This window comes from Onychomys torridus, chromosome 4 (genome assembly GCF_903995425.1).
Source record: "Onychomys torridus chromosome 4, mOncTor1.1, whole genome shotgun sequence".
Lineage (NCBI taxonomy): Eukaryota > Metazoa > Chordata > Mammalia > Rodentia > Cricetidae > Onychomys > Onychomys torridus.
The window spans coordinates 116,182,008-116,203,312 of NC_050446.1; the positions used below are offsets into that span (position 1 = coordinate 116,182,008).

The 21,305-nt window shown below is 50.7% G+C and overlaps 1 protein-coding gene across 1 annotated transcript in view; it reads left to right on the top strand.

Annotated features, from left to right (window-relative positions):
* The first annotated feature begins 1,631 nt into the window (after window positions 1-1,631).
* Window positions 1,632-21,305, top strand: part of Elmo2 (engulfment and cell motility 2) — a 39,601-nt gene continuing 19,927 nt past the window's right edge. The window contains exons 1-8 of the mRNA XM_036183650.1: window positions 1,632-1,693; window positions 11,716-11,834; window positions 12,071-12,111; window positions 12,542-12,614; window positions 13,429-13,479; window positions 16,575-16,756; window positions 18,134-18,233; window positions 19,366-19,517. Coding sequence (XP_036039543.1) covers window positions 11,757-11,834; window positions 12,071-12,111; window positions 12,542-12,614; window positions 13,429-13,479; window positions 16,575-16,756; window positions 18,134-18,233; window positions 19,366-19,517 — 677 coding nt within the window. The 5' untranslated portion in view covers window positions 1,632-1,693; window positions 11,716-11,756. The remainder of the gene's footprint in view (window positions 1,694-11,715; window positions 11,835-12,070; window positions 12,112-12,541; window positions 12,615-13,428; window positions 13,480-16,574; window positions 16,757-18,133; window positions 18,234-19,365; window positions 19,518-21,305) is intronic.

Consider the following 21,305-nt stretch of genomic DNA (forward strand, 5'->3'; position numbering starts at 1 on the left):
CCTACCCTGATTGTCCTCAGCGATGGACCATGGAGGTGTAAGCCAAGTCAACCTTTTCCTCCCCAAGTTACTTTTGGCCATGATGTTTTATCACAGCACCAGAATTCGAACTAAGACACCCGTGTTCTGTAGTGAGACCAGTGAACTCATCAGTTCCCCAAGTTGGACTTGATGGAACACACATTGGCACTTATGGGTGGGGTAGACATTTCTTTAAATGTTCCTGCAACACCCTGTTCCAAAATAAGCAAGCAAACAAACAAACATCCCACAGCAATGAGGATGCTCACAACACTCTGAATGACAATAAATGATAATAGTATGAGTCTGACAGGGTCTTATGAACTCCTATTGAGCAGTGGAGGGGCTTGGCATCGAGTATGGTGATGTAGACAAGGGTGGGTATGCTATCCCAGGCCACCATTTATGTTCGGGAATAAAGCTATATTGGAACACGGCAACCCGCATTTATCCATGGTGCGTTTTGCTAGAACAAAGACAGACTGGCTGGAAGCAAGCAGTATGTGGACCTATTGGAAGTGTTGTGAGCTGACAGCCCCTGCTGGGGCTTTATTAGCACTGAGACTGTGAGGGTAATTCTGCTGCCTGGGTACCACCCTATTCACCAGCTGATAAGAATCCTTTTCTATTCTAAAACATTTACAGGAGTCAGTGCAACAGTGCCTATAAAACTGCTTCAAGGACAGTGAAATACCACAGGAAACGTGGCCATTGGTTCATCTCTCTGCTCAGTGTCCGTTTCTCTACAGAATGGATAACAAGATGTCTGTCTTCTGGGATTGTCCTAAGGATCTGCTAAGAGAAACGATCTTTTAAAAAAGGGAATTAAACAGGGATATAGTGTCTTGCTGTCTATCACCGACTGTATAGTTGGTCCCATAAGACCCCCCACCCCCAACCCAGTCTTCTCTTCTGCAACTGGGGATCGCATACTGCCCTCCCTACCAGCCTGCCGGGAGCATTAAGGGAGATGGCAGGAGTGAGTCCTTGGCGCGGTGCCCGGCCTTGTTAGATCCGCAGGTGCGGTGACGAACGCCACCTCCCACGGATCCCTACCAACTGCACAGCTGAGCTGTACCCCTCTGCCTCTGCTCAGCGCCCACGGTCAGGCCTGGGTGCCGGTATAATTAGCTCCATCTCGGCTGCTCATAGCCTCTGACACGACTGTCACCTCCCACTCAGTTCCCCAAATCAGCTATTCCCACCACTGAGGCGATCAGGTGAGCGTCACCAGAGGACAGCTTGCTCCTTACAACAATGTGTCGCAAGGACCCAGAGCTCTCCCCCGAACCTCCTTCACCCGTAGGGTGTGTACAAAAATAAAAGAAAAAAAGTTTGGGTGGGGAAGCAGCCTCTAGTGTCTGCTGGGAAATCTCGTTCCTTCCGACCCAATAGCCTGCAGGAGAAAGGCAATCTGTCTCTTTAAGAGGCCTCCGCGGAGGGGCGGGGCCGGCCGGCGTCGCTCCAGCCCGCGCCCTCAGTTAGTCCCGCCTCCTCTTTAGTGACAGACAAACACCCCAATGGATGCAAGACTTTTCAGCTTGACGGCAAAAATGAGCAATAGGAGCCCGGGCCGGCCTGCGCGGGGCGGGGCCCCAGGAGGGCGGGGCGGACGAGGCCCGAGGAGCGGCGGCGGGACACGGGCGCGGAGCTGGGCCTCGGCGGACGCCGGGTGAGTGTGGGGCGCGCGGGGCCGGGGGTGGAGGGACGGAGCAATGAGGATGGGGGACCTGGGACCGAGGATGGGGTTGAGGCCGAGGGCAGTGGCTGCCTTGAGCTCCAAGCCCGGGCACGGCGCTGGCCAGATCATCCCCCTGCCGTCGATACCGGCCCTCTCCTTTCCCTCTCCGCCGCCCAGCTTCGGTCCAGGCCGCTCTCGTCAGCTTCTCCCGCAGCGCTGCAATGCCGGGGATGCTCCGAGGCCGGTCTCCACCCTCCCCTCTCTCCGGGCCCTGGAGGTCTGGTCCTTCGCCGCCCTCCCGGGACTCAGGCTGCTCCCCGGCCTGGCTGGGTTCCTTCTGCATCCCTCTCTCTGGCCTCCCTCAGAGTCGGTCCCTCGGTCTAGTCTAGTAAACTTTTTTCATCCTTCCTGTCTTCCTTCAGGAGGCTTCCGGGGTCCCGAGTTCTGACCCTGGTGCCTCACTCAGATCGCTCTGGTGTTCCTCACAGCGCTTATACTTGTAGCTTTACAACTGTTTAAAGTGTGGATTGACGTCTGCTTGCCCCAGCATGTAGGAAGACCGTACCTGTGTTGCTCCATGCACACATAACATCTCAGCAGGGCAGACACTATAAATATTTATTAAATAAATGAACGAAGGGCGTGGATTGTCCAGAGGAATGGGACGCAAGCGCAGCCCTTGACATCTCAACGGTGGGGCATGGAAGCCACCTTTTGGTATGCTCCTGTGTGTCAGGCAGTAGGCTAACCCCGGGCTCTCCAAAAGAAAAATAATGCAAATCACGTTTGTTAATTAAACTTTCCTAAAAGTCACATCTCAAGAATGTAAAATAAGCAGGTGGAAATAATTTATTAATGTTTTATTTAATATATTCCAGATCATAATTAATAGTTCACATACAATGTAGAACCGTGTTAATAGAGTTGTTGACTTTGTGTGTGTGTGTGTGTGTGTGTGTGTGTGCTAACTAACTTCTTGGACTCTGGTGTGTACTTCACACTTGGGACAGCCCTTCTCGCTTCACAGAAGCGCAGTTGCAGCCATTTGTCAAGTGGTCGGTAACCACAAGACTAGGGTGGCTGCGGGTGGCTGTGAAGTGCTCAGGACTGTGTATACATGAGGGTGTTTAAACTGCATTATAGTCTTTTGAGACTCATTATTTGCATTTACAGATTAAAAATAACAAAGTTCCTGAAAGATCTTACCTGCCCAGATTCATTCTACAGTTTGTGAGCACAGGAGACAAGGCTAGGGCCTCTCTCTGTTGCTCTTTTTGTCAGGCAGACTGTGTGTGTGTGTGTGTGTGTGTGTGTGTGTGTGTGTGTGTGTGTGTGTGTGTGTCTGTGTGGCCCTTGTTGTCATGGTACTTGCTCTGTAGACCAGGCTAGCCTCTGATTAAAGGCATGCATCACCATGCCCATCTTGTTTGTTACTCTTGAATCTCATAATTTTTATGCTTTATGCTGCCTCTGAGAGGTGGCAGGAAAGTTTGAGGTGCAGGTTGTGGAGGTCAGACTTTAAAAAAATACTTGCACCAATATTCTAGCATTCTGCCTTCTTAGGTGGCTTACAAGCAAACATAGTTAAGAAAAACCTGTCTTGGGTTTGGAGGTGTGCACCTTTAGACAGAGCGATATGGAGGCTGGGGCAGAAGGATCCCCCGAAAACAGAAGTTCAGAACCAGTCTGGGCATTGTACTGAGACTCCAAATCAAAAGAAAAAGAAAAACCCACAAGGCAAGTCCTCTGATCAAGTTCACCATCCCTTAACCCACCTGCATTAATGCAACCTGATCCTGGGGGTCAGGGACAGAGAACCTTCCATAGCCTGTGTATCTCAGAGATGCTGGGGATACTGGACTGGAGTTGCCAGTCAGGGTGAGTTAGTTCACCAGTTGCTCACTGAGTGCTCTCCATGAGGCCAGCACTGTTCTAGGTCCCTTGAGGTGACTGGACAGTGTAAGTGATGCTTCATCTTCAGGATGCTCAGGGTGGACTTAGAAAGACAAAATCATATCACATAAGATGACTAGTGTGTGCACAAGAGAGCACATGGTGTGAGAAGACCCAGAATCCCTTGGGTGTCAGAAGTTGCCAAGTGGTGTCTTGGTCCAGCTGCATGATGGATGTCTCTCCTCCCCCCAAGAAAACTGAATTTGAACTTCTAGCAGGGTAGTAGAGCTTCACAGCTTGCTGGGTCCCTGTGTGGAAGCTGCTTGGTTTATTTACTTACCTGCCTGGCTGCTTCCGGCACTTGAATTCCACCCCACTGGGGGCGCTCATTGAGCTGGGGATACTAGCACCTATTGGCTGAGTAACCCTTGCATCCCTCTCATGGTGCAGTCCTGCAGTGGGACCAGAACAAGCATCTGTACTGGGCATAGTAGCAACAACACCACTTTTTGGTGGGCTCTCCTCGCCCACTGCCCTTACACCTGTTCTCCTGTTTGGCCCACAGCACACCACAGGGTGACAGGGAGGGCTCCTTAGTGCTGGATGTGTGGCTCCAGGGTTTTCTGTCAGTTCACACGGTTGGGATTCTCCTTACATTTCATGTCCACGTAGCTTTTACAAGGAGCAAGGTTGGTTCTAATCCCTGGTTTAACTCTTAATTTGGAAGTTGTCAAAGCTGGGATCCAGATGCAAGTCTGGCTGCTCCAGGATGCATAGCCCTCATCACTCAGTGCCACTGTTTCATGGGAGGGTCAAGGCTGGAAAACAGTTCATCCCCTGCCTCCACATCCAGTCCAGAGACATTTATGCTTGTAGCAGAGCTGTGTGGCAGGCGAGGACTGATCTGGAAGTGGAGGCTGGGCTTTTTTCCTTTTCTTTCTTTCTTTTCTTTTTTTTTTGTCCCTAACTTGTGTCCTGGCCTGGCCTTGGCAGTTCCCTTCTTTATGAAATGAGAGGAAAGGCTTGGCCTCATTTCCAGAGAACAATGCTGTGTTCTTGTGGTCTCTGTTGAAGGAGCCGGGCCCATAGCCTGGGGCTTCAGGGACAACCCAGGCCACTCTTAGCCTGCCTCACCCTGTCCTATCCAAGTCCTTTCTCCTTATATAACCAATGCTAATCTGTTGGTGAGAAAGTTTAAAAAAATTTTTTTAACTTTATAAGTGTTTTGCCTTCAGGTATTTATATCACCATATGTGTTCCTATGGAGGCCAGAAGAGGATGTCAATTCCCCTAGAACTGGAGTTACAGACAGTTGTTAGCTGCCATGTGGATGTTGCTTTGAACCCAGGTCCTCTGCAAAATCAGCCAGTACTCTTACCCACTGAGCCATCCCTCCAGGCCTAAGAAACAGTTTCTTAAAATTCATCTATATTTTCTGTCTCAGTTTCTGTTCCCTCTTAAATCTGGCCCTTTCTGAATAATTATATTCAGGGATGTGCAAGTTTTGGGAAATGGATAATGCAGTCACTAATGGTTCATTACTGTTAGAGACAGGCCTGGGGGCATTTTGGGTTCGAAGTCTGTGGACTTAGCTCTATGCAGGCATCCTGCTGCAGTCTGGGGGCTGGTAGGTAGGGAGTAGGTGTGCCCTTCAGTGACCCTGTCCTCAGGCCTCTTCCCTTCCTAGAGCGGGTTCTCCATCTCAGCCTCCAGTAAATCTGGGGGAGGCTTCAGTGACCCAGTTAGCTACTGGGGGTACACAGCCAGTGTGGAGAGCCATTGATCTAGAGCAGTGGCTCTCAACCTTCTGAATGCTGGGACCCCTTAGTACAGTTTCTCATGTTGTGGTGACCCCCAACCATAAACATTATTCTCATTTTCATATATTCATATAATTTTGCTACTGTAATCAGTCGTAATTAAATATCTGATATGCTGGGTGGTCTTAGGTGACTCCTGTGAGAGAGTTGTTTGACCTGCAAAGGGATCATGACCCACAGGTTGAGAACAGCTGGTTGAGGGCCTTTTTCAGGACCTCATGGTGCTGTGAACCACCCTGGATTACATCTGAAGGCAGGTCCCAATCAAGAGGGTGTGGGCTGGAGGGGTACTTCCACATTAGTGCTGACTCCTAAGGAGTATGTCATGTGTCTAGTATGTGTCCAGTTACCAGGTAAGAAGCTTCAGAGACAGGATTATGACATCTACAGTCATGAAGGTGTGTAGCGAAGACTAACAACACACACAGTAGCACTATCACCAGTACCTGAGGATCAGGGATTAGGAACCCACAGAGAAGGGCTTGTCTGAACACGTAGAAGTTGGCCATTTGGCCAGGGTGTTGGCTGATGGACAGCAAAGGTGCAGAGTTGGTATAGTTTTCAAGGGGCAGGTGAGAAGGGCGTGGCTTTCACAGGGATAAGTGTGGACACCACCTTGGAGCTGGCCTAAGTGTGGATGTCCTGATAAGACCAATAGCCCACAGTCCTCCAAGAACAGAAGTTCCACAAGGTGGCTGAAGGTGAACGAGCTCCGGGAAAGATGCCATACGCTGTCTTTGTGCATGGTGGCTCTTAGCCACAGCTGGGGAGGCCTGTGTTCACATATCAGTACAAAGGAGCTCCCTCAGCTCCTGCAGGTCTGCTGGTCCTAACCTTCTATCCTGTGGCATTTCCCCTTCTGCACCTAAGGGCCACACTCTAGTTCAGTGTGGGTAAACTGAGGGAAACTGAGTCACTTCAGATGAAAAGATGACAGGGAGAAGCCTCTACTGAGATTGCGATCTTGATTAAAAGAGGGTGTGACCTCTAGTTACCTCCTTGGTGTGGCAGCATTCTGTCACAGGAAGCATAGACCAAACTCACCCAGGCCTCCCCCACTCATGGCAAGCAGAACAGAGCAGAAAGCACACAGCGATCCCTACCAGCTGGGGGCAGGGGGAGCTGGGAACCTTCTGGCATCCTCTACCCCCTATACCTCCTGGGAGAGAGTGTCTTTCCCTTCCTAAGCTGGGTTCTAGTTCGGAGGTTCAGCCTGATGCTTCCCTGCAGGGGTGTCCCTCATGATGCACCCCTTCCGGAAGTGACTTGGAGACTGTTCTGTGGGAGTGCCTGCACTGCCGCTGTCCCGCCGCACTGACGGTGTCGTTGGAGGCCAGCACTGGCCCTGTCCTCCCAGGGCTCTGGGATCTGTGTGGACCTCTCTTCTGTTTGCTTCATCGGCAGCTGCAGGGGCCTGGGGTCTTGCTAGCATCACTGAGGTAGTGAATAAAGAAAGCAGGGGAGGGGGAAGAGTGGAGGGTCATGGGGCCAGCGAGGGCTGAGGACTGGGAGTGGGACTCCAGTGCTCTCGTGCTGGACGATTGCTATTGAACTGCACAGTACTGTGAGTGGTGGAGCAAGTAGCTATTTATAGCCCTGAGAATTTTGCAATGTTATTGAATTGCTTCGACCTAATTTCCCACTTCCTTTCTAAAATGAAAATGAAGAGAGTAAGCAGGCATGTGCTAGAGGGCTTCCCTGCAAGGAGATCCTTCTTCCCCAAGTGCTCGTTGCCTGGGAAGTCCTCCCCCCCCCTCCTCCTCCCTCCTCTCTCCTCCTCTCTCCTCCCTTCTCCTCCCTCCTCCCTTCTCCTCCCTCCTCCCCCTCCTCCTCCCTCCTCCCTTCTCCTCCCTCCTCCCCCTCCTCCTCCCTCCTCATGGTTCTAGGGGGAAGAAAAGATTGTTTTTCCCCCAACTAGATTCTCCAGTAAGGCTTGTTCTAAGTTAGTTCTGAAAACGGAATTGTGTGAGGATACAGTGTTGCAAGGTTTCGGGACTTGATGGAAACAGTGCCTGCCTCTTGTCTGTTGGGAGCTGTCTCGGGTTTGTAGGAGTGGAAGAAGCCAGACCGTAGGTTTCCGTGGACAGAGGTCTTTTCTGCAGGAGGAGCCAGTGAAGAAGTTTGTGGTGACCCAATGTGGGAACAGTACATGCACATGAGAGAATGGAACAAAGGGAGGTGCTGTCCGAACTCTGACATAGGAGCTCTCTGACAGCTAGTTGAAGGGAATTTGCAAAGGTACGGGAGAAATGAGGGAGCTTGGCCACCAACAACCAGGAAGGGTCTGCCTAGACTGGCCTGAGCACTGCCTGTGGGAGTGTGGAGCACCGCCTGTGGCAGTGTGGCGGCCTTCTGTAGACCATGGAGGGCCATTTTCTGTTGGACAGGTCTCTGAGCATCTCTGGCTTTCCTTTTGGGTGTGTGGGCCTGAAGTAACTAAGTGACTGTGGTGGTCACATACAGGCTGCCTTCTTTGATCTAGGTTTCTAATACTTGACCACCCGGTGACCAAGCGATTCAAGGTGACTGAGGATGCCCTGACTTCCCGTGTATAGAAAGCGCACCCCTACAGGTTGGCTGTGTGGTCCAGGTGGCCCAGGTAGCAGGAGGCTCACAAGTTAGGCCTAGGCAACCTTAGGAGACCACCCTGTCTTAAAATCAAATCAAATAAGATTAAGATAGGGCTGGGGATGCAGAGCCCTCTCCTAGCAAGCTCAGAGCCCTGGCTTAGGACCTCAGCATTCAGTAAAGGAGGCAGAGGGAAGTAGCTTCCAGTGGGGTCTCACACTGTGTAACTGTTAGCTAATGTTATCCTCATCAGAGGAAGGACAGTGTGGAGAGAAGACACGGAACTTTGACGTCATTGCGACCCAGTTCTGATGTAACTCACTTCTCTCTTGCCCCTCCCTCCTGTGTCCCTCCCTCCCTCCCTCCCTCCCTCCCTTCCTTCCAGTCGGATGAGTAGGATGGAGGATGAGTTTCTCTGAACTTTGACCGCCTTTGAGAAAGAGAGAGAGAGAGAGAGAGAGAGAGAGAGAGAGAGAGAGAATGTTTTCAGGGTTCCTGAGGCATCGGCTATAAAATGACCCAGAAGCAATGAGTTATTGGCTGTCATTGCATGAGCATCATGTCTGAGGTCCCCGGAATCACCCTGTGAGCGGGCTGCTGTAAGCAAACCAGTCCTCCCTACGTGGGTTTTGCTCATGAATTTAGCCAGCGTTAGCTACGTGCCCACTGGGCACATCCGTCACCTCATACCATGACATCACTGTCTGTTTTGGCCTCCATTATAGTTGATTCCAGCTTGGGCCAGTCTTGGTCTTGGACTTTTCCCTTGCAGCGAACAGCAGTGCAGGCTAGTGTAAAGGGCTGTCACTGGCAGGATACAGGGACATTTTGTTTAGGAAGTGTCACTGTGGCATCTGGAAAGTGGTCAGGCTTTGCCCGTCTCTTGGGATTTTTCTCATTGCTGGTTTATGGCCTCACATCCGCTGTGTATGGTGGCTTCCTTTGCAAGGCTCATGGCTTTCCTATGGCCTCAGGTCCACTGTGTAAGATAGCTTCCTTTGCGAGGCTCATGGCTTTCCTATGGCCTCAGGTCCACTGTGTAAGATAGCTTCCTTTGCGAGGCTCATGGCTTTCCTATGGCTTTGGTTTGTGAGTAGCTTTGACTGCCCTGACACTCGCCCTGAAGCCATAAGTTTACTGCTCTCCTGTCTGTTACCCCCCATCCTCTTTCTTTAGTCAATGTCTTTCAAGTTCAGAGATGGAATTAGATTTGTTCAACTAAAGCTGAGTGTTTTCTTCCTTCCCTTCAGCTGTGGCAGCTGGGATGTTGCTCAGAGCCAATAGTCTGCTTGACTGTGGGGAAGACAGTCGCTGACGACAGGCTGGTCGCTATCCCTCGGGTGACCTGGGTGGCTGGAGACTCTCCTGCTCTATGTAACGTGGGTAGAGTTTTGAAATGAATCATTCAGGACTGGCTTTGATAAATGATGTGGTAACTAAGTCACTCAGAACCAGAACAAAGTCAGGATGACAACTCAGCTTGTCACCTTCAAAAGGAGTGCTCAGGAAGGGGTTCAGAGAGTATGGCGTCTTTCCTGATGGCAGGTAAGGGTTAGCTTCCTTGAAGACCTTTACAAAGGTCATCCTCATTTGGGCATTTTTATATTCTGCTTTGGAATTATGAACTTGCAACTCAAAAGGGTACCCAGGACACTTTAGAACTAACACACTCATGCTTCCAGAACAGAAGACAGAGACTTGGGTAAAGACAGAATTTGTAGGACATTTATGAGCTCTGAAGCCTGGTGCTCTTTTCAAAGTGCCTGCTACTCCCTGTGTGTGCATGTGTATGTGCATGCATATATGTTTTTACCCACAGAGCCATCGACCCAGGCCCCACTTACTTTGAAAAGAAAAATCCCAGTTGACAAATGGCCTGGAAAGCAGCTGTACTGTACACTTCCATTTGTAGGAAGCTTCTTGTTGGCTGTGAAGTCAGGAGGAGCCAGGAGGAGGGCTAGTGCATTGTCTGGAGTGGTACGAGTTGGAGGTTTAAGGGAGACTCGTGTGTGGTTCTGTTTTTATAATCTGTATACAAATGCACATAGGTGTAGATGTGCTCAAGACCCATGCACATTACATGTCAGTTCTTAGAAGTCTTGACTCCAGTGACAGCAGTACCTCACCACATTGAGGGATGTCCTGCTCTCAGGGTCACAGCATGCTCTGCCCTGCTGCTGTAGAGCAGTACCTTCCTCCAGAGGTTAGCCTTATGGGGCCAGTTTTCTTTTAGAGGTTTGTTGTGGGCCTAGGCACATAAAAACTACACATCAGGTTCTGTCGGGAGCTCAGGGACAGCTGCCTACTGCTGTCTCCTTAGGCCTCATATACTTGACCAATAGGAATTGGAGCTATTCAGGGGGGAGGGAAGAGCTGGCCAGCTCTAAGCTCTGGCCATCTCTCCCACTTACTTGTGGGTCAACTAGGACTTGACCACGCCTCACTGTTGTCCTCTTCAAGGCTAGCGCTGTCCTGCCTCTTCCTGAAGGCTGCTGAGAAGCAGAAATGGATGTACTTCCACACCCTGATGTTTTTGACAGCTGACTCTTGACACAGCCCACCCCTTAGGAAATGGTCCAGTAAGCTTCCTCCCATGCCTGGGGGTGTAGAGGACACACTTCGTGAACCCTTTTCACTAGAGAGGTTTGCGCCCACCAGGCTGTGATAACTGGCATCTGTTGGGGCTGGAAAATTGATAGCACACATGATTAACAGCTTAGCAACAGCGGTGTTGTACACGCCAACAGAGGCAGGCGGTCCCCATTAGCCAGGCATGAACTGCAGGCGAGTGACTGAACCTTGAGGAGGCAAAAGGTCTTTTTCATTAAGAGAGCACCCTCTCCCGAACCTGTAGGCAAGGAGTGTAAATATACATTGAAATAATCCATCAGCAGAGTGACTGCCTTCGTCAGACCTTGGAGAGAGTGCTGCCCAGAATACCACTAAGCCACCAGAGTTGCCTAGGATACCAGTCACATGAGCCCATCTCCCAGACTTGCCCCAGATGATTTATTTCCCTTTATTTTGAAGAGCAGTGGGGGCAGGGCTCAGATGCACTTCCACCGCCCTGCCCTGTAGAGGGGTCTTTGTGTGAGAGCATCCTCACTGCCTGCTTGGGTTCCTGGCAGCCCTTGCCCTTGGCACTAGGGACCAACATGGCATTTTCTGTTTCAGTTCTCTTGTCCATTTTCTGAACTCCACGTTGTCCCAGAGGGAGGAGGCTCCACACTGTGTCCTTTGAAGGGGCAGGAATGACCACAGCAAGTGGGGAGGAGAGAGCAGGCTGGGCCCTGCTGACACTGGGGTCTTCTGAGTGTGACTGCTGAGCAGAAGTGGCCTGGCCCCTTCAGCTAACCACTCAACCAAGAAAAGACTGTCTCTACCTCTCTGCTCCAGAGCACCTGTTTCTCTCTTCCCGAGGCCCCAAGATGGGACTTTACACTCAGTGAGCTCTGCTCCCACCCAGTCTTGTTGACCCCTCACACTGACTGTCACCCTGGCAGACCTTTGCTGCCTGAGCTGCGACAATAGAGAGAGCCTTGTCCCGTTTCTACGGCTGATTAGATCTAAGGAGACAGCCACCCAAGGAGAAGCTGCGGCATGAACTTCAAAACTGCACGCCGAGTAGTTCCATGTGCCACTTTTGATGCTGTCTTCAGACCTCCCACGTGGACGGCGAGAATGAAGGGGAAGCACGATCTGACCTTTGCTTCTCTTTGGTTCTCTTTCCAGGCAGCTGTGTCTGTGTCTTGAAGTAGGGTCCACTGAGAACAATGCCGCCGCCATCGGACATTGTCAAAGTGGCCATTGAATGGCCAGGTGCTAACGCCCAGCTCCTTGAAATCGACCAGGTATGCTCCTGTGTGATAGAGCTGTAAGGAGGGTCAGGTGCACAGTGGAGGATGTGTTCAGCCATGGAGGCCACTGGCATCCTAAGGAAGGGCAGTGACAGGAAGGCTGTGCCCTGGGCCTGAGCCTCCCCAGGGAAGGTAGTCACTGTGGCATGGGAAAGGCTTCTTGCTCATGAGAAGTTGAGTCCTACTGGCAGCACAGCATATGGTGAAGGATCTCCTCCCCTCTCTTTCAGAAACGGCCCCTGGCATCCATCATCAAGGAAGTGTGTGATGGGTAGGTTGAAATGATTGCCTTTCCACAGTGACAGCTAAGGCTGAGGGAGGCTGCCCGGCCCTGGAGGGACTTGTACAGAGGCTGGCCAGTGGGCTGGGTCATTGTCATACCAAGGAAAGACAGCTAATGAGCATGTCCCTAGGGCATCCTGAGATTCTCAGTTATTCTTGGATTCAGGAGACCTGCCCTTTGGGAGGTCTGGGTGGTATGTGAGACCCACACCTCTCTGTCTGCACCTCCTTCTGTGGTGCTGACCGTCACTGATGGTGAAGGGGGACTTTCTCAGGAGCTCTGCCAAAAGCTTTGTTTGGATTCCACTGTGCTCCAGACAGGCTGGCCAGTCCCTGAGTGACTGTTGAAAATCATTTTGTTACTGCTCTAGACAAGCCCAGAAGAGAAGCCAAAGGATGTACTCTTTTCTTTCACACAGGTGGTCACTGCCAAACCCGGAGTACTACACACTCCGCTACGCAGATGGGCCCCAGCTCTATGTCACCGAGCAGGTAAGTACAAAGTAGCCAAGGGCTGGACAAGCTTAGCTCGCAAGGGAGCTGCCAAGGAGATGGCACTCTCCAGCTTCCTGGCTGGCCAGGTGGCTTCATTTCCTGGTTAAAGAGTTGCCCTTTCGACAGCGTGGAGCACACCAGCCTGCTCCCCAATGGCTGAGTGCCTTTTGCTTCTTGAGACCTGGAGCTCTTGAAGAGAATCTTAGGGTCTCTTTGGAAGGAGCAAGCAGGAGGAGGCCTGGCTGTAGCGCCTCAGTGAGCTGCAGTTGTCCCTCAGTCCCCCTGGGGAGTAGTCCCCCTGGGGAGTATTCCCTAGAAGCCCTGGACACCAAACTCTGGATGTACAGATGGCACAGTATCTGCCTGTCACCTAGGCACATGCCCTGCACATTAAAATCCAATAGAGAACGTGCCTCACGCAGTGGGCAGGCCATGAAGTGCCTGCTATCCAGCAATGCTTAGGGCTCCTATAAGAAAAAAGGCTGTGACATTCAAAGAAAATCTTCCCTCCTGCAGAAGTCTTTGGTTCACTGCTGGTTGAATCATCTGCAGATGAGGAGAGCCAGTTACACTGTTTTTTTATTTTTTCGAGACAGGGTTTCTCCGTGTCCTGGATCTTGTTCTGTAGACCAGGCTGGCCTTGAACTCACAGAGATCCACCTGGTCCTGCCACCCAAGTGCTGGGATTAAAGGCGTGCGCCACTGTCACCCGGCTCAGTTATACTTTTAAAATGACCACAAGTCCTTATGGTCACCTCCATGTACTGTTTTAATGCTGTCTTTTTGTTTCCTTTGATTCTTTGCTACCCAGACCCGAAATGACATTAAGAATGGGACAATCTTACAGCTGGCCATCTCCCCGGTAGGTATTCCAGTTTAACTAGCAAACACTGGTACTTTAGTGGGACCAATTCTGCTGTAGAAGTTTGGAACTACAGAGAGTGAGAAGAAACCACTCGCCCTCATGGCCTGGCTGACAGCTCGTGAGCAAGGGCAGCAGACAGCCTCTTGGCGTTTGGAGAGAGTTGCTCAGGCTCTCGGGAACTGAGAGGGACAGCCTCCCTCAGCATGGGGGTCTCCAGAAAGCTTTTCTGGAGCCTCAGCCTAGAGGGTAAAGCTGGACCTAACCGAAGGAAGACAAGACATGTTTCCATGTAGAAACCAGGGCATCAAGGTATGCTGGGGCAGCACTGGTGGCCTCAAGCTCTGGAGACCAGTCCTAAAGTTACTCACATAGCAGCTGTCTGTGGGCTCAAACTTCACTCAGAAAGAAAGAGAATCCACAAAGAAAGTGGCCCGTGCTTCCCTTTGAGTGTTAGAAAGGACACATTCACAGGCAGGCAAGGGAGGCTGGTGGTGGAGGTGGGCTGACCTCTGAGAGGTTGGTAAGGCATGCTCACGTCCTAGCAAAGGCAGTGAGTGGGATGACGGGGTGACGGACACGAGGAAGACTTAAGAGGGAACCTTAGTGAATGTGGCGGCAGAGTGCTGGGTGTGGGGGCAGAGGGGAACTTGAGGGAGCCCCCTCATTCTATGCAAGCAACCCTAAAGGTGACTAAAGGAAGAACTGGAGAGGGAGTAAAAAGCAGGAGCCAGGAGTAGTAGCACAGGCCTATGATCCCAACACTTGGGAGGGAGAGGCTGGAGATCATGAGTTCAAAGTCATCTTCAGCTGTAGGCTGGTCAAGACCAATCCGAGCTATAGATTGTACAGACAGTACCTTGTCTCAAAACAACAACAAGGGGCGTGGGTGGGGTGGGGGATAGTGGTGAGGAAGGATGTGAAGTGGCTTTGGCAGAGGGTGGGAGAGGAAGGATGTAGCCTGCAGTTGTGATGAGCACAGAGGGTAGGGTAAAAGCAGGGCAGCCAGAGGTACAGACTGCCCCAGCGCCACAGCACCAGTTCTGACAGGAGAGTGAGCAGCCAGGAATTTTGAGAGACAGTTGGGGGCAGATAGAGGAGCTTACGGCTGCTGCTGTACCAGGGAGCTCAGTCTCAAAGGGTAGTAGAGGGAGGACAGGAACTCGGGAGATGTGGAGTCCAAATGCTGGTGTGAAAAACAGGTAAACACATTAACGTGTTTCAGAACTTGTTAATTTGGCAAAGAAGTGAAAGGTCCTTGTGTCCAGCCCTTGTACCCCACTCTCCATCCAGCCCAGAAGCCCCTTTCTCTTGTGGTGTTTCGTGTGTCCATGGATGAGTTCAGGTGTGAGAGGGTGGAGGTGCAGGGAAGGGTGCCGTCGGTACATCAGGACCGGGAAGGGGTCTGTGGCAGAGAGGATCACCAGGGCCCAGCCTTTGTCACCCTTGTAGGAAATTTAAGGCCACGTTCTCTTGCTGAGGGAAGGACCAGCTTGTCTGAGGAAGGATGGGGAGAAGAGTGCCAGCCAGCACTTTCCTGTGTTTCTCTAACTTCTATTGCATCGGTTCATCCTACCAAAGAACCGAGAGGGAGGCACTGATAGCCCATTTTACAGACAAGGAGGGCTTAGGTTGAGTGGCTTGCCACTTGTGCAGCTGAAGAAGTTGCCAAGCCTGGTTCAGACCCGGGCCTGTGAGGCTCCGCCAGTTTCCTTAGCATCCTGTTCACCTCCCTTCGCTCATGGAGGAACTTGTCCACGAAAGAACCTCATCTGCCTCATCCCCCTGCAAACACACACTATGTTCTGCTGATTGCATGGGACAGACCTTGGAAGTGCAGAGCATGCGATAGACCTCTGTATGAAGGGGAGCAGGGGGCAGCAGCCTGGAAAGCTGTCTCTGGAGGGAGAGTGACATTTGGACTGGAAGTTTCTAAGTGTGATGTAGACCTGTGCCCTGCAGACTGTCTCGTGGGCAACCTTTCCTCAGGCCCACTTGTCTTCTGCTGTGGGGTGAAGAGGGTTTGCATGTCACTGAGAGTCTTGTGTGGGTACAGATCCCTTTTGTGACAGAGAGGCAAGGGAGGGGTGGCTGGCCCTACTCCCCAGCCTCAGAACTGGACCCCTGTCGCTTCCCTGACACTGAGCAGACAGGTAGGCCTAGGACACTCTGCTCTTCCTTCTCCTTTCCAGAGAGAACATTACGTTCAAAGCAGGTCATGATGAAAGAGTGAACTGGAGTCTGACTGTGATATTAAGTTCAGCACGAGGAGTGATGAGTGGACATGATAGCAGCGGCTTGCCTGAGGAGGACCCATGGCAGGAGGCATCTGTCCTCACCAGCCATCATGTCCTTGAAGCTGTCATAATTGTGACTTCCAGGTCCTCCGACCTTCACATTTCACCAGCGTGATTCCTTTGGGGCAGGGTGATCTAGAACTTTAGATCATGCTTAGAATTAGAAGGCTCCATTAGGGCCATCAAATTAAATTCGAGGGCAGGGCCCTTGGCCTCTGCAGATGATGTCAAGTTCCCCTCAGTTGTTTCCAGGGGTGGAGCTCAGCTTTCCAGCAGAAACCCCCTGCTGTCAGGTAGTATTCATCAGTGGAGAGCTCCCTGTTAGGCCAAATCTGCTTCTGCAGTCTTACACAGTTAGGAGATATCCCAGTTTTCTTTATTTTTTGGTAGGAATTTAAAAAAGAAAAAAATCTGTAGACCGGGGCCAGCAAGATGGCTCAGTGGGTTAAGGACCAAGAACTGATGACCCGGTTCTATCCCTTCCACTTCATGGCGGAAGAAAAGAACCTCCTCCTATAACTTATGCTCTGATCGCCACACTCAGGGTATGGCATGCACGTGCATACACACACAAAAGAAATGTGATTTTAAAACTAAAACAAATCCATAGGCTAGAGGGATATAGAAAAGGGAACGGTATAGTCTCCGAACGCTGGAAATTCTCTTACTGGACCCATAAACATTTATTTAGCAGTTCCTAAGCCATGTGAAAACCTAACTGCCTGGGGCTCGGCTGTGAGCCACAGTAGTAACCTGCTGCAGGAGCAGATGGCTTCTCTTTTGTCTCTGGCCTCATAGTCCCGGGCTGCACGCCAGCTGATGGAAAGGACCCAGTCATCCAGTATGGAGATCCGGCTGGATGCCATGAAGGAGCTGGCTAAGCTCTCAGCTGACGTGACTTTTGCCACTGAGTTCATCAACATGGACGGCATCGTTGTGCTGACAAGGCTCGTGGAGAGTGGAACCAAGCTCCTGTCCCAGTAAGTGTCTCCAGAGTGTCTCCAAAGTCTTCCGTGGAATTTCAGTCCCATCACCTGCAGGGCTCCTGTTCCCACTTCCATGGTGTCAGTAAGGAGTCCAAGTCCACATACATAGAGGTTTCATTCCTCTTGGGGATCTCAGAGTCCAGGGGACTCTCGTGGGTTGAGTGACCAGTGCTGTGCTAGGTGAGTAGTCAGAATAGGGGCCCTGAACGTCAGGAAGGAAGTCGGTGCCCAGCAGACCTGATGATTTATGGGAAGTGCTTGGCCTGGTGAGGGTCAGGGGAGAGATGGGAACTGTTGATGACCTTAGCGACTATGCCTGCACTCCCTTGTCCCATCCTCTCTTACCCGATGTGCATACCTCCCTCTGGATGTCACAGGAGGAGCTCAGGACTTGTCACTGTCCCTGGACACCACTACTGCCCTCCAGACTTAGGTGACTGTGGTAGTTGTGATCAGCAGTGAGTGACAGGTGCCCAGGTCTCCAACTAAGCCTGTGGAGCTTAAGCAGGCAGGGAGTCAGAAATCTCACAGGCGACAGATCAGCTCCCCAAACTGTCAGCCAAGGCAAACAGCTAATCCTAGGTATTTGTTTTAAAGTCTTGGATCCTCCAGCTGCACCAAAATGGAAGCCTCTGGCCACCGTTGGGAGAGTGCTGGGCTGCAGCAGACCAGCCTTAGTCTCCTCCTCTCTGAAATGGGGCTGACACTCAGCCCCGAGTTCTGTGAGCAGCATTATTACCGCTGGCAAACAGGGCTCTGGCTCGGGAACTGTAGAGCACCGGGCCACTGCATGAGTGATTAAACCTGTCAGGAGAGACAAAAGGCAGATGTTTAATCCTTACACCGTATTATTCTAAGGGCATAGCAGACCTCATCAGCTTGCTCTTACCACAGCCCTGTGAGACTAATGCTGTGAGACTCACTCAGTCTTGCAGAGTAGGGAGCTAGAGTTGGAGAAGATAAAACAAGCATGGCAGCTGCTCAGACAGAAACCAAAGGCATATCCATACCTGGGCTGTCTCCCTCGCCCTGGTGCCTCTCGGCCTGAAGGGTAACATGAGACATAAGCTCTTGTTGGTGCCCTGGCAAGCGTCAGTTTGACAAAGGCCTTTGTTTTGAGAGAAAGCTAACAGACTAACCCAGAGATGAAGCAAGATGGCGAAGACTAGGCTCCTGCAGCCCAGTCGCTTTCCAGTGTAGGTACCTGGGCCACATCTGCCCTACAGCAGCTGGCTGGGCGCTGCAGGCACTGACTGCTGCTTCCACAGATTTCCCATGGGTATTCTGAGATCTGTCCCTTTTATAACCGCCTCACACTTGTGCTCCCAGGATCTGAATCTCTGTATTTTGTGTGTGTCGCACATGTCTCAGTTACAGTGAGATGCTGGCATTCACCCTGACTGCCTTCTTAGAGCTCATGGACCATGGCATTGTCTCCTGGGACATGGTTTCTATCACCTTTATTAAGCAGGTGAGGTCTCCAACATTCTGTTTGTCTCCTCCCTCTCCCTGTAAATTCTCTGGACATGAGGGGAGAGTAGGCACTGCAGCCTGTAGTCTCTGGCAGGAATCAGCTTTGTATTCCCTGGGGCTGGATTTTTCATCCTTAAGCAATGATCTTCCCAGGACTCCTGAACGGTTTACACTCTTAACAGATGCTCCTCAATTTACTGTAGGTTCTTACTTGATAAACCCATCATATGTTGGAAATGTCACCAGATTAAAAATGAATTCACTTCCCGTGGCCTGCTGAACAGCCTCCTTAGCAGCTTGTAGTGGCTCCTTTGTTTGCCTCCTGACCACATCTCTGGGAGGTGTGGCTCAGTTTCTACAGCCTGGTCTCAAGAGAGGCTTTGTCACTTGCCCAGGAAAAGATCTCAGGGCCTGCATCAAGGACAGGGCTCAGAGTAGAGCTGGTTGTCAGTGAGGCTGGCACAAACCATCCAGTCATCAGCTCTGAGCTACCTGCTTCCTCAGCTCTTCCGAGTGAGGACTGCATCTCATTTGCAAATGTGCTTCCTTCATACAAATCTGCCAAGTAGCCTGTTTGGGTTATGAGATTAACTGGAGCAGTCTGCCCTGCCGAGTCTACCCTCTTTTCTGCTACCAGAAGGGGCAGTCTCAGCTCAGAACACTGAATAAAAATCAGTGAATGCTCTGCTATCTGTTGACTAGCAGAATTCACATCTTTGGCTTGAACCATTGAGAACTTCCCAATGTTAGAAACTTGTGGTGTGTAGAGGGAATTGGGAAGAGGGGTTTGGCTAAAGGATTCTTCCAAGTCTGATGTCTAACTCTGCAGGGAGTTGGAAGAGCAGGTAAAGATAAGATCCAAGAATCAATAGAGTAGGTCCACCTCAGGTTGAACCCTTATTTTGAAAAGGATTAAGTTGTTAAACATTTTGAAGAAACACAATTGAATGGATACTGTCACTTAAGATGGAGGCATCTATGCTGAGGGATCCTGGTCCATTGGCCAGAGCAGTCATAATCAGATGTTAGGATCAACCTGGCCCCTGTTACCCCCAGAGAGGCAGTATGCTGAGAAGAGAGCATCAGGGGTTTCCAAGCTTACTATCCAGTGTGCCTCTCCCTGGGTCTAGATTGCAGGGTACGTGAGCCAGCCGATGGTCGATGTGTCCATCCTTCAGCGGTCCCTGGCCATCCTAGAGAGCATGGTCTTAAACAGCCAGAGCCTGTACCAGAAGATAGCAGAGGAAATCACCGTGGGACAGCTCATCTCCCACCTGCAAGTGTGAGTAAGGGCCCCGCCCTCCTCTGTCTTACAGTTCTGCCTAGCCCTCTATATTCCCTCAGTACCTCCTCCTCCTCCTCTGTGGGAATTCTTCTCATAGTTCAGACCCCAGCTGCCATGCAGGCTTAGACACACCCTATTCTGTGGGCCTGATAGCCTTGTTTGTACCCATGACAATGATATTTGTGTAAAATGCTGTATTTTATTACCTCTTGCCCATCTGAAGTTCTGAGCTCCCTGGGAACAAGAACCCAGCCATTTTTGAACCCCCTTCCTGATTTAAGTGGGAGCTTGGGTGGTTGGGTGGTCATTTACTATGGTGACAACAGTGTGGGGTAACATCAAAAGTATGGGCTACATGTGAGTTTGGGATGCCAGCTCAGATCCAGGCTTTGTGGCATGCCAGGGCTTGGCCTTGAACTCCCTGCTTGAGTCTTCTGGCTTTGGATCCTTCATCTCTGGATGTGTACGTCATGTTTACCTTCCATACCTATGTGGATCAAAGGAAGTGGTTCTAGCATGCTGGCCAGCCCAGATTAATACTTAGCCCGCAGTTGGGGTTTTAGTTTGCTTTTTTAAACAAGCTTACTTTATCAGGATGCATATTTAGCCCGTAATAAACACAGGCACCACTGTGAGCCAGTGTTCATGATTGTAGGGCCCGAACTTGCCCAAAGGTGGTGATAACACTGTTGATGGACACTGATTTTCACTCCTTCCTGCTTGTGAGACTTGATTGGAATGGGGCTAGATCCCCTGTGGGGCCCTGAGGATGTATATATCTAGGATAGTCTCCCAGACGCAAGGCAGATGCAGTTCACCTGGGACCACCAGACCAGGAATGGCCCCACCTACAATGGGCTGGGCCCTCCCATCAGTCACTAATTAAGAAAATGCTCTACAGGCTTGCCTACAGCCTGATCTTACAGAGGCATTTTCTCAGTTGAAGTTCCTCTGCTCAGATGACTCTAGCCTGTGTCAAGTTGACATAAAACTGGCTAACACAACTGACCCCTTGTCAGCCTGACACACAAACACATCATTATTATAAAACCAGAACCTTTCCTTTCCCCAAGATCTCACATTAATAAAGACATCACAATATAAAGCACTTTACAAACTTAAGAAGTCCCACAGCCTTACAAAATTCAAACACTTTAGAAGTTGTCTCTTTAAAAATATGGTCTCTATTAAAATCCAAAGTCTCTGAAAAACTCTTAAAATTTTTTTTTAAGTTTAAAGTTCTCAACTGGGCCCCTGTAAAATAAAATAAAATAAAATAAAATAAAATAAAATAAAATAAAATAAAATAAAATAAAATAAAATAAAATAAAATAAAAAAGACTTTCTTACTTCAGGAGGGAAGAACCAGGGCACAGTCACAATCTGAACAAAGCAAAACCAGACTTCAGCTGTAAATAACTCTTGGTCTCTTCTGAGGGCCTTGGGTCAGTTCTCTGGCTCACCCCCTGCAGCACACAGCTTGTCCTCTAGCTCCAGCTGGCTCCACTCCACCGCTGCTGCCGCTGCTCTTAGTGGTCATCTCATGGTGCTGGGGTCTCTGCTGACACTGGGCTGCACTCTCACCAATAGCCTCTCATAGGCTCTCCTCATGGTGCCAAGCCTCAACTTCTTTGCATGAGTCCTTCAGTCCTGGGCACTACTACCATTGAGGCTGCACCTTCACCGATGGCCTCTCTTGGCCTCTCATAACGCTAAGCCTCAGCTGCTCTCCAATACTCCTTCATGCCTTCAAAACCAGTACCACCTGGGTGACTGTTACACATT